Source organism: Oncorhynchus mykiss, chromosome 17, assembly GCF_013265735.2.
Source record: "Oncorhynchus mykiss isolate Arlee chromosome 17, USDA_OmykA_1.1, whole genome shotgun sequence".
NCBI classification, from domain to species: Eukaryota; Metazoa; Chordata; class Actinopteri; order Salmoniformes; family Salmonidae; genus Oncorhynchus; species Oncorhynchus mykiss.
The window spans coordinates 31892204-31911277 of NC_048581.1; the positions used below are offsets into that span (position 1 = coordinate 31892204).

General features: G+C 43.9%; 1 protein-coding gene across 1 annotated transcript; it reads right to left on the reverse strand.

Annotated features, from left to right (window-relative positions):
- Positions 1–156: 156 nt before the first annotated feature.
- Positions 157–18609, reverse strand: LOC110493163 (vacuolar protein sorting-associated protein 54). The gene is made up of 23 exons (XM_036948370.1): positions 18302–18609; positions 16535–16709; positions 15862–16106; positions 15345–15429; positions 15164–15198; positions 14794–14925; positions 14319–14704; positions 13797–13923; positions 13099–13206; positions 12817–12860; positions 9187–9283; positions 8413–8765; positions 7033–7162; positions 6665–6846; positions 6405–6517; positions 5451–5514; positions 5233–5338; positions 5001–5088; positions 2568–2689; positions 2357–2437; positions 2115–2222; positions 1782–1876; positions 157–1528 (listed from the first exon to the last, which is right to left on the reverse strand). Exons 2-23 carry the CDS (start codon positions 16677–16679, stop codon positions 1423–1425), a joined length of 2952 nt encoding a protein of 983 aa, XP_036804265.1. The 5' UTR covers positions 16680–16709; positions 18302–18609; the 3' UTR covers positions 157–1422.
- Positions 18610–19074: the final 465 nt, after the last annotated feature.

Sequence of the window (19074 nt, forward strand, 5' to 3'; positions counted from 1 at the left end):
TAATAATTATCGTTGATAAACAATCTCGTTGGAGCAAAAACCTACAGGTGGGTAGCTCTCCAGGAACAGGGTCGGAGAGCCCTGGTCTAATGGTTCTTTCGTAATGGGTGCATCAAGCCTAGCGGCTTCCTCACAGACAAAGTGGAAATGCTTCTATATTGTCCCATGTTTTATTCAGTTTCCTGGGATTCAAGATAAAATGCTCAGGCATGCGGTCAGATTTTCAGTTTGCCACACTTCCTTACCCATCTCAACCAGAGCAGCAATGAGGGCCCAACAGACAGACATATACACAGGCACTCAAACAGTATACTATTGTCTGTCTTTGATAGTTATCAAAAGTAGGCACGTTTGTTGAAGTAGACTGCTTCTTATATACCATTGGATGAGGTGTAACGTTCACACAGTGCAGACAGGCAGTTAATAGAACTGGGTAATAAGACTGTTTTGGTTAGAGCTTGACTCCAAAAACCAATCAGAGGCTAATGTTCGCTCATGCAATACAACTGGATAGAACTGTCACACGACTGATGCAGTGGAGTTTACTGCCCATTTGATGTAGCCTTGTTGGAAGATAATGCCTTATATAGAATGACTTAGCTCGGTCATTACAGAGAGGGGAACAATTGTGCATAATGTCTGTCAGTAGACAAGCAATTTAACTTAACTAGCAATGCTCGGTGGCATTATTATTGGAGAGAAATTGCACAGTAAAAGGTTAAATAAGTGCCATGGAAGGGAATGCTGTGTTTAGTCAATGAAAGACCAGTGGTCAACTTACATGACCATTTAGCTTAAACACAGGTCTGAATCCGTCAGAGTGGCTTGGTTATTCGTTGACGGACGTGAGATAAACAATATGCTTTCAACCTGAACAAAAATAAAAAAAACTTCTCCAGTAAGTGACATGTTCAGGCCAATCAAAGTCTATAGTTGAATTGCACAGTGTGATGAGGTGACAGGCAGCAGTTAGTTGTGTCCTAAAAGTCTCTCGTATCTCAGAGCTGCTCTTTAAAAGAAAGCCCATGTCGGTGTACGAAATGGCACCCTATTCCCTATATTCCCTATATATTGTGCTAGTGGTACACTAAATAGGGAATAGGGTGCCATGTTACGTAGCCTGTTCTACATCATGGCCGCTTTCAGGGTTTGGTCCCACAGCGCTGCTGCCTGGGGCAGTTTCTCCCTTGAGGAAGCACCACCACTACCAGACTTCCGCTCTCTTTCTGTACCCAGACAGTTGCCCTCTTCAGGTGGCTTCAGTGAGATCCCTGGTCCCCTGGGCAGGCTGGCTGCTGGAAGGTGAAGCAGGTACAGTCTCTTTACAACAAGAACCTGATTAGAGTTAGTTTCTCCCTTCCCTCCGGGGTGAGTTAACATGGCGTCACACTGTAGGTAGGACGACTACTCCCTCCCCCATCATCACCTCTTCTGCTCCCAGATCTCAGCCATGTTCAAGTCCAGCTTTTCAAGGGCCCTCAGTGATTGAACGTTCTCAGTGTAAAATGCCACATCCACCGTCACCAGCCTGGAGTGGGGTGAGAAATCAGAGAAGTGCTTTCAAGTCCATTGCAATTGTAAAGTACATTGTCCTTTAGTGACAAGAAGCTGTTTTATCAAACACATTAAGCCAAGTTCTGGGCCAAAATCACTTTCACTAGAGATTCTCCATTGAGCATTCTGTTTAGTATGGTCAAGCAGAGATAATATAACTGTAGGACACATTTTTGGGCAATATTACAGAAATGTTGTTCTCTCTCAACCATCACAGAAACACCCACCCATGTTGAGGTCCACCGTCGTGATGCACGCCAAGACGGGCCAGCTGCCTTTTAAGGTGCATTTTAAAGCTTGCATTGATCCTCAGGAACAACATCTAAGGCCCGGAGGAAAGAGGGAAAAAAAAAAAAATAGGGAAAAAAAGTGTTACCCTCAACTTAACATGTCTAGTCAGTTGCGACTGCAATGAAGACAACCTGGAACGTGCCCAGTATGTTATAATAGCAGTATTAAGGTACCGTAGTTACGTAGTACATTGTATTATTCAGAATGGCAAATTTGAATAATTAGAAGTAATTGAATAAGATCTCTGTGGTATTATTGCCATATGTTACCTGTGCCTGTTCCTCAGGTAGGAGCTCGTAAAGGGCTTCGTGCATTTTGGCCATTTGTTTACACACGTTGCGAAAGCAGGCCGAGGGCACGGGGGCCTTGACTTCATACTGGCAGGAGACCAAGTAGATATTCACATGATATGTTGATACACTGCTTGACACTGGCTACAGCGATCTTCAGAAAGTGGTGTTGCAGGTTAGACGGGGAGAGTTTGAGAGCGGTTCGGACCTGTAGAACTCACCTTAGACAGCACCTTCTCAAACAAGCTGTCCATGATCGCCATCAGTTTAGCGGAGATCTCCGCTATGTGATCGTTGTAGTCCTGGCCCAAAACAGGAGGGGGGAGTATTAAAACTCGAGGCTTGCACATCGTGTCACTCACGGTGTACAAGTGAATCTCCGAACTAGAGTACTGTCCTCATGCGTGCAGGTCTGTGGATGTCAGTGCTCACCTTAGTGATGTGGTCAAAGTGCCTGAGGACGCTGTACTGCTTGGGCGCCAGCTTGGTCTCAAAGTGGGCCCTGATGACGGGAATGTAGTGAACCACCAGCTGAAGACAGCGAGAGGCCAGGGCTGAGGAAAGACACTATGGTTATTTCCACACACACACACACACACACTAAATGTGGAGGTAACCCTGTAGTAGGGCAAAGCCTACGGTTCATAGCAAAGCACCAGGTTGTGTTCAGTAGGGAAAACACCAGACAATTTAAAATGTTTTGAAATGGAAAATGAAATTGCGCTTGTCTTATTGGACACGACCAAGTGGTACATAGCAGAGTATGTGAGCGGTTGGAAATCCCGCTCATTGAGCAGAGCTGGCGCCCTGCTCCGGCGCTCCAAGTCCTTTCCAACCGCTCCACTAAACACCGCTCTGCGCCCACAGATTAAACGGCTGTTCCTAATTCACTCCATTCATTGAAATCACTATTTAACCAACATCCATCTATTGTTGTGACTACCTGGACCTACCATTTGCTTTTAAAGAATTGAAACTAAGCCATATGATTTGAATGAAAAGTATTTGAATAAAAAGAAGCGCATATCATTTCAAATAGGCTACATGTCATATTAAACAGGATATTAACACTAAATAGGCCAGGAGCCAGACGGTGTGAAAATTATTTATATTATTTCAAGGCTATAGCCTACAAATAAATATTTTGAAGCATTTACGAGTGCGACACAATTCGCTGGTCGGGACATAAAGCGCTCAGCACGTAAACATTTTGCTGTATTAAATGATTACAGTCTATAAGTTGCGCATACAAGCGGTGACTTAATTTTTTAATTTAATTCGAAGTAAATGAAAAATGACAGTGCCTTTGAATTAATTTTTAGAAACAGGAGTTTGGCCAGTCTGTGGATTCAGGCTCATGTGAAGGAGCTTGTCAGCCAGTAGCAGACATTCTCTTATCCACTCTTGCAGAGCCACTGGGGATGCTAAACACCCCTTTGGCCACTATTGCTAGGCTGGGCAGAGATTTTTTTTTCTTTCTATAAGCAGGCCTAAAGGTTTATAGGCAAAATAACCCTATCCGAACAGAAAGCGTCTTGAACATGGGAATATGCCAGGCCTATTGGACCAAAATCAATTACGGCCTATTGTAAAGGTAACAGAACAAAAATGAATACTACTTTTAAGAGACCTGATTTTTAGTTTAGAAACACGTTGCTACAATGGACACACTTGCAGCGCTTTCAGGAAAGAATTCAGAACCCCTTGACTTTTTCCACATTTTGTTACTTTACAGCCTTTTTCTAAAATTGATTGAATAGTTTTTTCCCCCCCTCCCTCAATCTACACACAATACCCCATAATGGCAAAGCAAACACAGGTTTAGATATTTTAGCAAATGTATTTAAATAAATAAAATCACATTTACAGTATTCAGACCCTTTACTAAGTACTTTGTTGAAGCACCTTTGGTAGCAATTAGAGCCTGGAGTCTTCTTGGGTACCACGCTACAAGCTTGGGACGCCTGTATTTGGGGAGTTTCTCCCATTCTTCTCTGCAGATCCTCTCAAGCTCTGTCAGGTTGAATGGGGAGCGTCGCTGCACAGGTATTTTCAGGTCTCCAGAGATGTTCGATCAGGTTCAAGTCCGGGCTCTGGCTGGGCCACTCAAGGACATTGAGACTTGGTACCTTTCCCCAGATCTGTGCCTCGACACAGTCCTGTCTCAGAGCTTGGTTTTTTCTCTGAGATACACTGTGGGACCTTATATAGACAGGTGTGTGCCTTCCCAAATCATGTCCAATCAAGTTGTAGAAACCTCTCAAGGATGATCATTGGAAACAGGATGCACCAGAGCTCAATTTGAGTCTCAAAGCTAAGGGTCTGAATAATTATGTAAATAAGGTATGTTTTAAATTTGTAATACATTTGCAAGAATTCCCCCCCAAAAATCGGTTTTCACTTTGTCATTATGAGGTCTTGAGGGAAAACAAATAATTGAATCCATTTTAGTTGAAGGCTGTAACGTAAGAAAATGTGGAAAAAGTCAAGGGGTACGAATACACTGTAGTCATCTATCCACCTCGTTCCTTTCTTTTAGCATGTGCATGTAGTAAGTACACCATCGTGCTTTTGGGATGTGTGTCTCTTCAGATTCCACAATGATTCATTAGTTTGTGAACACTCCCTCTCTTGCTCTTGGTCCTCATCTTTCTAAGTCACCTTGATTTAGCAGCTGTGTGTTTTATCCGTTTCTTTATGAAAATATTTAGCGAACTCCATGGCAGTAGCTAAAGCAAGGGGCTATAGATGGCAGCACACAAGCAGACTACAGATGCATGCTGGGCCGGGCATGCCCTGAGATTGTGAACGGAGCGCTACTGGAGCAGCGGGAATCGCACTCCGCTCACATGCCCTGGTACACACCCAGGTTTTTAGTGGTGATGGTCTTGAGTCCCACCACTTGTAGTGCTCCTGCCCCCAGGACCAGCTGGCAGCTCCGCGAGTTGAAGTGCTGTCAAAGGAGGGGGGAGGGGTCAGGGACCATTCAATACATCCTGATGGCAGTTTGTTGGTGGGGTGCTTGCCTGGTGAATGTAGCCAACACTCAGACCATTATTCTAGACTGTTGCCACACACACGGGGGGGGGGTTGTTACCTTGAGTAGGTCTGAGAGGCGAGTGAGCATGTCCGTGGAGATGGAAGGGATGTCGTTGACACACTGACAGTACTCCAGGAAGATCCGGATCAGTAGTAACACCGTGCTGATGAGGAGGACAGAGGTCACCAGTCAATAAGGGTCTTATCATAATTTGTCCTACAAGCCTTACGTTTTCAATGTGGGAGTGGAAATGAGCATTTATTGTAGTTACCTACCCAACAACAGCATATTTCTGGCCATCAATGTGCAAATAATCACTTGGTTTCCTTTCTTCTGTGCCTGGTATTGAGAAGAAGACAGAAAATAAACTCAGTCAGTCTGGGGACAGACAAATATTTTTTGGGGACTGACCATCAGGGACCTGGACTGACAGTGGTGCAGAGCGTGGGTCAGTGACAGATGATGGTAAGCATGGTATACAGGGCTTAAAATTAACTTTAGTCCACCAGCCACTGTGGCAGGTAGATGAAAATATCTACCAGCCACTCAGGTCTTTAATCAAAATATTTTTGTCATAATTACATAAACACCAAAAAACAATGTTTCTAAAAAAGACATATTAGTAAGAAGTAATGTGGTATATTGCTGAATTTCATTAAATTTTTTGTGACCTGAGTCTTGGCCAAAATACCAGAAAATGTTCAGCTGCCCCTTTAAGGGTGGGAGGTTACCGTGGTAACTGAGCCACTCGAGTGGTCTCTTTGCTACCAGTTGAAGCAACAGACTCAAACTAACATTGAAACACAACCACGCAATGTAAATAACCAAAAAACATGAAAAAGTTTTACATTGCAGACTTTCGAGTAAATTGGACCAACTTTTAAGCCTGTGCGCTGCGCCTCCAAAAATGAATCTATCAGCACTTCACTCAGTGTGCCTAGCTCCCCAGCCAGGCTGTGTTACTGCGAGGTGGGACATAGGATTTCTATATATTTGAGCGATTAGCAGCTATGAAACAAAACAGCAGAAATACTTGGAAAACAACTACTGCAGCATTTATCTAACCCTAACTGTGCTCACACTTGACCTTTGACTCTTTTTATTTATTTTTATTTATTAGAGTCCTGCAAATTGACCACCTGCCTGGTGAAATAGACATTCTAACCAGACAAAATCTAAATCTACCCGCAGGTGGCGGGTGCTCATTTTGTGCTCAAATGGTATGTTACCTTGGGGTTTGCGTTCGGGTAGTGTGATCCTGCCATCTGCTATGGAGTTAACCAGGTCCTGGAATTCTGCAGGAACCTCTGCCTGCTTCCACCGCTCATTGTCCAGCAGCAGACTGGAGAGAACCCACACGCACAGTTAGGATAGACGGTTTAAGTTCCTGAAGTATTGCACCTCTAATCCCTATTTAGAAGTGTGTGTGTGTGTGTGTGTGTGTGTGTGTGTGTGTGTGTGTGTGTGTCTGTACTCTCCAGTCTAGTACCTGAGCTTGGTCTTACGCTCCTCGTGGAAGCGGTGGACAAAGCGGTTGGCCTGGCTCTGTAGCGCCCCCCTTAGGGACACACTGCGCCTGCAGCACAGCTTCTCTGTGTCCCTCACAAAGCCTTCCACCGCCTGGGACAGAAACACAAACTCTGCCGAGCTCAGACGCTCCAGGGAGCCATCCTGACGGAGAGAGAAAGGGATTTTTTCAAGGTTACAAACATGAAATACCACTAGCAGGGTTGGAGTTATTCCCATTTTACTTTGTCACTTCAGAACATCAATGGAAAGTCACACATAAGCCAGCTGAGAGTGAATTGGTCATGCTGCGTGTTGTTTATCCTGTCATGCGTTAAACGAGCTAGTTACCTTGGCTCTGGCCATGAGGACTTTGACACAGCGGTCGTGGCTGACGTCTGAGGCTGTGTAGAGCAGCTCCTGGATGTTATTGGCCACGCGGCCCAGCTCCAGGTCACTGGGCATCATGTCCTCATTGGACCTGCAGCCGGACAGACAGCATAGAAATACAATTACTAGAACTACACTTTTGTTTTTGTAATTCTATTGAACAGAATACAGATGGCACTTAGGAAGGGACACTCAGTAGTAGACAATACGAAATAAAGTATAAAAAAAAAGTTATTTGCTTAATATAGCAAGCCACGGCCACGTGACTCACTGTCTGTAGGAGCGATCCATTTTCGTGAACAGGGTGCTGTACCTAATATACATCATTTGTTTGAACTGGTACTGGGCTACCTTTCAGACAAGTCTTGTGAGGCGTCCTAGAGAGACCCACCTTTCCACAGAGGGGTTATATTAATGTTGTTGCCCAAACTGTTCGGATGCTACAGACGGGAAGGTGGCAGATGGGCAGTACTGACTTCAGACCAGTCCCGTGACGCTTGTGGGGGTCATAGAGCAAAGCAGAGTTTTTTGAGTCTCTATATAGAGGGGTCATAATAGTCGTTTCTGTGAGAAGACCGATTTTCGGGATGTCTCCTGGTCTAACAAACACTGCTGTAGCTCGGGCCACCTTCCACCGCAGATGGCCGACATCCGAGGATGCGGTGGATATATCTAGCTTAAAACAGAGATCTTTTATTTATTTATTTTTTAAATTAGGATTTTTTTTTATTATGCCAACTTGATTTCCAAAGGAGAGCGGACATCAACTCTAGGGTTAACCACAGAAAAGTGTATAGAATTGCAGGAAATTTACTTTAAAAACGGCAAAATATTCTCCCATGGAGCTTAGAGAACATGTAGAATTGCAGGTAATTGGCTTAACTTAAAAAAAAAATGTTTCTACACCACCAACATGGGGGGGGGACTCTAAAATGTTCTCGCTAACGGACCGACTACGCCCCCTGCCACGCCCACCACCTAAGACCCTTTTTTGATCCAGAATAACCCTGTATTATTTTGTTGGTGTACGCCCACACCATTCAAACACAGAAAAGCTGCTTTTTAGCATAAAACATTTTGAAAGGAAAACTATTTCACGTATATTGTAATTAATAATAGATCATATTTGATAGAAATCAGAAAACACTGGACAGTTACTTTGATTTCCTGAGTGTATACAGATGTGCAGCATGTATTCAATCTTTTTCACACTGCCTTGCAAACTTTACTTTGGTGGAATAATAACCAGGCCAGCACAGTATATCCTGACTCAGTAGTGTTAACCTGACTCAGTAGTGTTAACAGTGCGTTTGTGGTTGGTGAAGGTGGTGAGCGACTCACGAGATGGCGGCCCCTCCTGGCAGGAAAGCGTGTTCCCTGCTGGAGGACGACTCGGTGGTCCCTGAGGCGGAGTCACTACCACAACCATCCATACGTGACAGGGCCTGCCTGGGCCCCACGGTGGAGCTCTGCTCCTGGCCTGTGCTTGCCCCCAGGTGCAGCTGGGCATCATTGAGAGCGTCGCTGATGAACAGGCCCTCGTGCGTGAGGTAGGCCAGTTCTGCTTCCTCCTGGTTGAGAGGGGTTCCTGGGGCCTCAGTCAGGCCCCCCGCTGCAGCCCGCTCCAGCAGACGGCTCTTCTGGTTGCTGTCCAGCACCTCCAGCACGACATTCCTCACCACACTGAGCGTCACCTGTGGGGCACAGCATAAGGACAAACTTATAGGGAAGAGGAACTAACTACCAGGGTTGTGGTCACTCCCATTTAAATTCCAGGCAATTCAGAAAGTAAACAAATTTCAAATCCAATTAGACATTTTCTTTACTGAAAACCTTCTTGAATTGAAATGGAATTGACACCAACATTGCTAACTACACAAGATAAATGAAAGGCACAGATCATCAACAGAGTCCTACACAAAGGTATTAATCATGTACTACAAATGGGCCAGTAAAATAATGCACTTTAAAAACAGCTGGTTTATACACCAACGAAAAACGCCAAAGGAAAAAAACACTTCAAGTCTTCTATTCAGCAAGAAGACAATTCCATAAATCCCATTTTGATTAAATCTATCTGACCGGGATTGTGTTTTAATAAAGTGTGATCCTCACCTTGATCCTCTTCAGGAAGAGAATGAAGTTCTCAAAGACGGACTTCAGCAGCTCAAACCACTGGGGGAAGGTCATCAGACGCATCTGGTCTGCCAGCCTGACCAACCAGAAAGCAGGGTTGTATTCATTAGTGCAAACCATATCAAAATGTTTTGCAACAGAAAGAACCCTTTAACTCTGTTGAAAATCATCTAGGATTTTTTAAATTTTTTATTAACCTTCAATTCCTATTACTAACAACTCAAATAAGAATTTGCAATAATTTGTTGCTCTACCAGGAGGGTCACACCAGCAATGCATAGCATTTTTACTCATGTGAACAATATATATTTTTTTATTTTAGGTCTGCTTCAATGGCTTTCATAGGTAGGTAAGCATTGTTAAATGAGGACTGATGTCAAATGATGGTCATTTTGTATGTCCAAACATAAATACTCAATTACATTCAAATGAATGCGTTCAGGTGGTGTATAGTGCCATGTCCCTCAAAATGGTTCTCTTACATTTCTAAATGAGACAGGTTTTTTCACCATGTTTCCCACATGTTCAGACAACACTGAGATAAGACAGTGCAGTTTTTTGTATTATTATAGGCATTATTGTATACACAACTTTGTCTGAATATTGATGAATTGACTCCATGGGTCATGAAATGTGATTTAACCAATTTATGTTGCCTGATATTTTTCACCAAAATATATATATTTTTTTAATATATTATTTTCATTATTAAACATTAAAAAAAAAAAATTCTTAGTCCAACAAAGCGCCTATGCAAAGCCCTCACTGTCAATAAGAAACGTATTCCAGGGTCAGCCTTACAGCTGAAAATATTTGCCAGTATGCGTTTAGGCTACATACCCCTCCCATCTCTGAAGCATATGCTACTGTAGCCTACTGACGTTCGAAGCGTGATTAAGAAATTAGGGAGATATTTCTAATTACAGAAGAATTAGGCCCACAGAATTACACCTATGGAGGAGCGGCTTCTATGGAGGAACTTTAAATGTCTGAACTTCCCACAGTTGTCTTAACGTTGGACTAGAGCTAGCTAGCAAGCTTGTGTGTGCAGAGCAGCAGAATTAAAAACACGTCTTGCCTTCCTGTAGTTAATAAATCAAATGTGAAACGTGATGATTATGGTATGTTCAACTAGCATTTATAATCCATGCCATAACAAGATGCCCAGCGCTTCAAGGCAAGCATCCTCCTCCACCCTCTCTCCCCACCCGCAACAATTCAGTCACATCTGGCCCCCTACACTTGTCTGTCCAGCTTCTTGATGTGCCACACCGGTCAGGTGAATAGATTATGTTGGCAAAGGAGAAATAATCACTAACACGGATGTAAACAAATTTGTGCACAAAATCTGAGAGAAATAAGCTTTGTGTGTGTATGGAACAATTCTGGGATCTTTAATTTCATGGGACCAACACTTTACATGTTGTATTAATATTTGTGTTGAGTGCATGCATGCCCACACACAAAAACACAGTACATCCGGAATGTATTCAGAACCCTCGACTTATAAAATATACATTACACCCTTATTCTAAAATGGATTAAATTGTTGTTTTTCCTCAATCTCCACACAATACCCCATAATGACAAAGCAAAAACTAGTTTAGACATTTTTGCAAATGTATTAAACTTAAATCACATTTACATACAGTGGGGCAAAAAAGTATTTAGTCAGCCACCAATTGTGCAAGTTCTCCTACTTAAAAAGATGACTTTTCCCACCATAATTTGCAAATAAATTCATTAAAAATCCTACAATGTGATTTTCTGGATTTTCTTTTCTCATTTTGTCTGTCATAGTTGAAGTGTACCCATGATGAAAATTACAGGCCTCTCATCTTTTTAAGTGGGAGAACTTGCACAATTGGTGGCTGAGTAAATACTTTCTTGCCCCACTGTAAGTATTCAGACCCTTTACTCAGTACGTTGGCAGGGATTACAGCCTCGAGTCTTCTTGGGTATGATGCTACAAGCTTGGCACACCTGTATTTGGGGAGTTTCTCCCATTCTTCTCTGCAGATCCTCTCAAGCTCTGTCAGGTTGGATGGGAAGCGTTGCTGCACAGCTATTTTCAGGTCTCTCCAGAGATGTTTGCTCGGTTACTGGCTCAGGCTCGGCCACTCAAGGACATCGAGACTCACGAAGCTAGGTTTTCCATCAAGGATCTCTGTAGTTTGATCCTTTCCCCTGGTCCTGAGTGGTCTCCCAGTCTATGCCACTGAAAAACATCCCCACAGCATGATGCTACCACCACCATGCTTCACCGTATGGATGGTGCCAGGTTCCCTCCAGATGTGAGGCTTGGCATTCAGGTCACAAGGTTGAATCTTGGTTTCATCAGACCAGACAATCTTGTTTCTCATGGTCTGAGAGTCTTTAGGTGCCCTTTGGCAAACTCCAAGCGGGCTGTCATGTGCCTTTTACTGAGGAGTGGCTTCCGTCTGGCCACTCAATCATAAAGGCCTGATTAGTGGAGTGCTGCAAGATGGTTGTCCTTCTGGAAGGTCCTCCCATCTCCACAGAGGAACTCTGGACCTCTGTCAGAGTGACCATCGGGTTCTTGTTCACCTCCTTGACCGTGACCCTTCTCCCCCGATTGCTCAGTTTGGCCGAGCAGCCAGCTCTGGGAAGAGTCTTGGTGGTTCCAAACTTCTTCCATTTAAGAATGATGAGGCCAGAGTGTTCTTTTGGACCTTCAATGCTGCGGACATGTTTTGGTACCTTTCCCCAGATCAGTGTCTCAACACAATCCTGTCTCGGAGCTCTACAGACAATTCCTTCGACCTCATGGCTTGGTTTGTGCTCTGTCAAATATGGAACCATTATATAGACAGGTGTCTACCTTTCCAAATCATGTCCAATCTATTGAATTTACCACAGGTGGACTCCAATCAAGTTATAGAAACATCTCAAGGATGATCAATGGAAACAAGAACACCTGAGCACAATTAAGTCTCATAATAAAGTGTCTGATAACTAATGTAAATAAGGTATGTTGATTTTTTTTTTGTTATACATTTGCAAAAATGTCTAAAAACCTGTTTTTGCTTTGTCATTATGGGGTATTGTGTGTAGATTGTGAGGGATTTGGATTTATTTAATCAATTTTAGAACAAGGCTGTAACGTAACAAAATGTGGAATAAGTCAAGGGTCTGAATACTTTCTGAAGGCTCTGTATGTCTCTATTTATGCAACAAAAAAGAAAACTTGAGGGGCCAAATCAAATGATCTGAAGGCAGAATTTGATCAGCGGGCCGCCCGTTGAAGAGCCCTGTCCTAAACAATACGTTTCAATCTGATAATCTAACGTTACGCCCTCAATTAGATTTCCACACACACACACATTGTTTTCACAGCCCTCGTGTCATACTCCAAGCACTGCTTTCAATAGCAGGATGTCAGATTAACGCAGTTTAACTCATTGTTGTTGTTAAGACAACCATAAACAACTGGGTTAGCTTCCTTTCCTTTGTTGAGGAAGGATTCTCAGAACACCAGGCCATATTTTGACCACACCTCCAGTGCATTCGGTAGATATTACCAGCAGCTCAATGTGCTCAAGCAAATACAAACGCATGCAATGTATAGCTAGCTGTACTACTCACTGTCAGATGTCAATTTCTTCAATCTGCGACACCGAGTCGACAACAGTCTGCGGGATAAGAGTGTGTTACTTTCCATTTCGGTTTTACTAATTCAAAATGCACTTCTCGTTTGATACAGGTGTGCTAGTTCAGGAATAGACCAACAAAGTGGAACTGGGAGGGGGTGCTGGAGGAGAGGTTTTGGGAAAATACTCTTAATATGGCAAAGCCCTTTTCCTAATTTCACCATAAATGTTTATGATCATGAAGATAGTCTGTTCTGTTACTTTGTGTCTGGTCTTTTACCTGCGTGACGATGCTTTTGGCTGCTAGGATCATCTCGTCGCTGTAGATGTCCAGAAAATCCAGCTTCCGCTGCCTCAGCAAGCCAAACACCAGAGACTCCAGCCTGTCCTGTCTCCCCACACACACACACACACACACACGAGAGAGAGAGACAGACAGTGAGTGAGCAATACTATAAAACCCAATAACGCCAATCAGAGTATTCTTCACTTCAAGAGATCAATTATGATAAGACACCAATTCATCAATTAAATTACAATAAACTAATAAACAAAGAGATTCATATTTCAAACCAATTAACCAAACGATTTCCGCGTAATGGAGATAATTAAGATCTCCTTCAGAGTCATTCAAAGTTCCCATACACATAACAAAAGGCAATTGTGCTACTGAAATGTAAATTAGGTTGATGATTGAAGATAAACACATTGATGTTTTCCTCTGATCTGAACAATCTCGAGATTGCCCCAAATGTGCCATTTTAATTCACTAGATTCCAAGTAGCAAACGGAAGAGTCAGACCCACCTTTATTGAGACTGAACGTTTGTATTGCATCTGTGACCACTGTGACAAAAAAACAACCTCAGTTTGGTGCTCCAACTACACCTTCTCAACATTTACGGTTGAACTCAACCTCAACCTTATTTTTTCACACATTCTCTCCCCCCCTGTACCGTTTTATCTCAACGGTACAGACCTTCTCCATGACCTGTCCGTCGTCCTCCAGACTCCTGTTGAGGTCACTCCTGGAGTACATGCTAAAGTCTCCCACCATCATCTTGTCTATCAGCTTCTCCATCTCACACAGCTGCGAGCCCAGGTGTCTGCGGGGGGGGGGGGGGGGGGGGGGGAGACGTCAGACGCATCACAAGGCCACACTCTAAAATACACAGAGTATTTCACTATGTTTAACTGTGGGCTGGGACTCATGTTTAAAAGGACTTACATTGACACGAAACTCTGAAAAGCATTCTGATGAGAAGTGGTGTGTATTTTAAACTTTGGGCGTGATACAGTTCTGCCACCACGCTGTATTGGTGCCACCATAAAAGCTTACTCACAATAAATAGTTGGCGTGGACTGCTGCTTACTATCATTTGATGTACGATTGTCTCATATGAGTGTTTGGCGCATTTAAAATCAGACGAGTGTCACCGCCGTGACAGATAGATCTGAGTACGTAACTCAAACATCCCCCACTCGTCTCCACCACCCCCACCTGAAGCTGTGTATCCCCTGCAGCTCCAGCTGCAGCACCTCCTTGGTGGTGGCGATGAGCTCCAGGGCCCCAACGAACTCCGAGGTGGAGAGCAGCAGCTGCACAGTGGGCTGGCTCTGATGCACCGCCGCCATCAGCTTCAGCTTGTTGTGCAGCCGCGCGCAGTTGGAGCGCGTCAGCGCCTGCCGCAGTGCCCGCAGCGGGCCTTCGCACATGATGCGTTCGATGGCGGCCGCGCGGCCCCGGAGGACTGCCACGGCGCGGGCGGTTTCGGTGAGGCGGTCCTGGAGCTCGTGCTGGGAGGACATGGCGTGGAAGAAGGCCTCAGAGCGCAGGGAGATCTGCCGCGCGATGCTCACCTCCACCACGTCGAGGTAGTGGCTCAGCTGAGAAAGAGGGGGAGAAGCCAACAACAGGAAACATGACGGTGACGCAATGAAACAATGCAGGACATGACAATTTTCCGTCAGCTCACCTTTTCCTGTAGTAACCGTGACGATGCCATGTCCCTGCTGCTCTTCCCGCCAGCGCTGTTGAAGTGGGACCATGGTAGGACCGCGTTAAAGGTCGTTGGGTCGTCTAGCGCAAAGTCAGGCTTCATGAAGATCTGTTTAAGCCAGATGTTAATTTTGGAATCCAGAACCAAATAGTACGTGTGCTGCTCTAGCTGGTCTAGGGAGATATTAATATAATTAAACAATATATTATTTCAAAAAGTTAATGGTATAAACGTTTGAGAATCATGAGAGCATACAGTCAAATCAAGGGGACAAAGCGGTTCAATGGGGCTCTAGAAATCCCCACAACTCACATGGTTACAACACAAAACAAGAGGAAGTAATTACCTTGGGCACCTGCTCCAACTCTGTTCTTGATTTATCTACGAAGAACAGAAAGTGAAAAAGCACATTAGTTGGATCAACTCACTTAAACACAAAGGAAATGTGATATTTGACAAAAGTAATAACAGGAGGCCCAGAATAGATACTGTAGGCGCCAGGTGCAGAGCTGTTTCATATCGCATACCGTGGTTGTTTGTGATGCTGGAGACAGCATCCAACTCATCCTTGTTGGAACAGATACTCTTGCATCTCTCATGGATTTTCTCCCTCTACAGAGAAACACAGACATGATTTAGTTCAGGCCTAATAGCGTATACCGTTTAATTATAGTGGATGCATTTTCTTTGTGCTATTTCGACCATGAGTAAAGGGAAGAGGACAAAGTCTTAGAAATAGCTTAAAATGCAATGTTCATTACATTGCACAGGGCAGTTAAGGTAATAGGTAATAACCAAACAATAGAAAGAGGATTTGACACCTGGACTGTGTTCATTAGGCACCAAACAGACAAACTGGAAGGGACTATTTGGACTTGCCCAATAAGAAATGCACATTTTTATTTTTCATTGCAACATGTTTTTAAATGTTCTCTGTTGCATGCCCTAATGAGCGCTACCCAGGCCAGGCAGTGGCCTCTACTTCAGTCCAATCTACTGAATAATTCACACTGAATGACAGGGGCAGCGGGGTGTATTCGTTACCTGAGCTGTTTCCTGCAGGTAGGGGCCAAAGTGTTCCTTTGTGATGTTGGGGAGGTAGAAGGAGGGCATGACTTCTGTCTCGGCAAAGTCCAGGCCCCAGGTTTTGGTGAAGAAGTCAGACTCCCTCTTGGCCAGTCGAGGGTCATTCAGCGCGGCCGGGAGGTTCACCTTGGAGTTGTACACCGTCCACCTGTGCTGGTCGGCCACCACCGACGGGCCCTCGCACAGCACCAGGGCTGCCTCGCCTGCAAGGGCACGTGGGAAATGTAGTCAGTGGAAACCTTCAGCAGTAATGAAACGTTCAATGCATCTTGAGATGCATTCCATGGTTGCGCTCCAATTCTGTAGCCTGACCCACCATCCTCAACGCTGCGCTCTCATTTGAGGCTACCAATTTTTCTACCCTTCACCAGGAAGTGTGCACTCGTTCACTTCCGCTCATGCATTTAAAAGCTTTGGATTGGTGCAAGAATGGCTGGAGGGAGCTCCTTACACCAATCCATTAATTTTAAATCCATGAGGGAGAGTGTACAAGAGCACACTTTGGGAGAGGGGTAGAAAAATAGGACTACAGTCAGCATATGGCTGATCAACAGTGACACAAGATGAACCTTTATAGATATTAATCTCGGTAAGACTGTTGGCCAACCATAAATGTAGGCTAGTTCTTTACCCGTGGGCTCCTTGGGGCAGACGTCGGGCAGGGAGTGGACGGGCCTGTAGTGTCGTGAGGAAGGGTCCTTGTCCTTCCGGAAGATCCCCTCGCTGCCACCACTGCTGGGATGAGGCACTGGGGAGGAGCTGTGGCTGGAGGCCATGGCATTGGTGCACCTCTCCACAGAGGCTAGCTGAGTTAGCAAACATAGCACTGAGTCAGAGAGTATCAATACAAAACAAAGACATAGCCTAAACATTCATGTTTGCGGTAACACGATATAAACCCTAAACTGGACCATCTTCAGAGTTCTTAGTCCAAGGGCATTGAAAATAGGGCCATAGAAAACTAAATGTTGAGAGAGGAAGGATACAGTGGAACACTTGTGCCAATAGTCAATCAATTCAGTCAATCCATTCAAATGTCAGCCCATTTTTCTGTGCACAGCAATGACCTTCAGTTGTTGTCACAAGTCACTAGTGTGAAGCAGAAGTGAAAGTGCAGATGCTGCAGATGTATTGTCGCTCAGACAATTGTGGCTCAGAGGTGCAGTTGAGCAGGTGTTAGGCTTTAATCCGAACAGTGAGAAAAGCGATGCCTTTTGACTCGCTTCCTCGGTGTATTGATTCAGTTATTGCTTTGTCTGCATAACTAGCCCCGTCCTACCTAAACTGAATGATCAAATTCAAAGTAATTCACCATTGGTGATTAAAGTGGGGGGTACCTAGAACAGGGCCTATAGGTTAACCAATATAATCACACTAGAAAACAGTTGTGTTAGCAACTGAGACCATGATAAACTGCCTACAGGAGCAAAGCTCCTCTGTTGTCTAAACAGTCTGTTGAAAAGATTAGGGTGAAAGGTGGGCAGGTACCTTTAGGCTACAATCAATATGGATATGTATTGTTGTCCGTTTCAGTAACATACAATATCGAATGCATGGTGAAATAAGAAAATAAATGATTTATAGCAGACATATTAAGTCTTCATATGACTGATTTACACCAACGTCACGTGAATCACCACACACTGAACACGTCATTGGGCAATGACATCGTAGCTGCCTATATCAACAACGTCAAATGTTAATGCATGTAGCTTGCTAACTAACGGTTAAATTGACAGCTACAATGAAAAGTAAATTCGCTAGCTGAGGGCTATATGGATCAAAACTGTACAATGCAAAATGTCAAGAAAATATAGTCAGCTATCGCTGCGAATCAGATATTTCAACACCACCAGGGATGATGATGATGTTGTCCTTTTTTTAAACTAGCTGGGATTAGATGACCGTTTTAACTGACAATCTAGTTAGCGTTAGTTGTTTCACTTTTTAAATAGCTAGATAGTAGAGAGGCGTTTGCCTCACCACACTGATAGACAACTGCAGCTTCTTAACGTTAACGATCTCAGGTGGGGAACAAGATAGAACGATAACTCTAATTAGCCAAGTTACCTAGCTACTGTAGCTAACTGTGGAACACCGCCGTCCTCATTCGAATTTCCCCGTCATCCGGCAACATTAACTGTCATTGACCATTTTTTCTCATTGCTCTTTACAGACGATATACGATTTACTCTTCGAGCATCGATATTCGAGTAGCTACCCACGACTGCAGCAGCCTGAAGAGACCAGCTGGTTACACGTAGACTGATAACCGAAGCTAGCAAAATGTTAGCCATTTGACAGCCAAACAGAGACGGAAGCAGTCCACATAAATACATGATCGCTGAGCTTTTTTGAAGAGTAGACAAACCAAAAGAAGGTGCGCTATGTCTGGTACCTGTTGTTAGAACACATTAGTTCTTGATTCTTCTTTCTGCCATCACGCTATAACATTAGACGAACCAGGCGAAAACATCAAGCAAACCGCCGGTACAGTCACCATAATGCACTGCGCGAACAATCTTCTTCGAGTTCTTTCGAGCATAACCATGCAGTCACTTTCATCACAGCATACCACCTACTTCACTGCAGGATGGGCAACTTTGATTGGCGTGGGGGGCCACAAAAAGACGGGAATCATCATGATTGGGCTGCAGTGGGTCTGCGTACCCACATCCATACTCCCCCCTCCCCACCTTCTGAGCAAAACATTTCAGTGCCTCCCCCTCATATGGGAGTGAAGAGATACCAAAAATGTTATTAGTTAATTTCCTGCAATTTTACACATTTTGCCATAGGGCGGAGAGAACATTTAGCAATTTTATAACTCATTTCATGCAATTTTACTCATTTTGCCATGGGGTGGAGAGAAAAATGTGCAGTTTTACATCTTATTTCTTGCAATTCTACACATTTTGCCATGTAGTGGAGAGAAAAATGTGCAGTTTTACATCTTATTTCTTGCAATTCTACACATTTTGCCATAGGATGAATGCAAATGTTTTCAGTTTTTAATATGATAACTGATGATCAATTGGCCGCTAGACTAACTTACCAATCGAAAACCTTTTAGTTGACATGGGCTAATTGAGTGACTGCTAATGCACAAACACATTTCGAAATAGCATCTTGTGTATTCTATTATTCCAACTCTCAATAGTAGGTTGAGAA

Bases quoted from the DNA above. Each gene is read 5' to 3' on its own strand.
- LOC110493163 (XM_036948370.1), bottom strand. From the start codon at position 16,679: ATGGCCTCCAGCCACAGCTCCTCCCCAGTGCCTCATCCCAGCAGTGGT. The intron at 5,089-5,232 runs GTAACAACCCCC...CTCCTTTGACAG, and splicing joins GCCTCTCAGACCTACTCAAG to CACTTCAACTCGCGGAGCTG. The intron at 1,877-2,114 runs GTAACATATGGC...TCCGGGCCTTAG, and splicing joins TACCTGAGGAACAGGCACAG to ATGTTGTTCCTGAGGATCAA.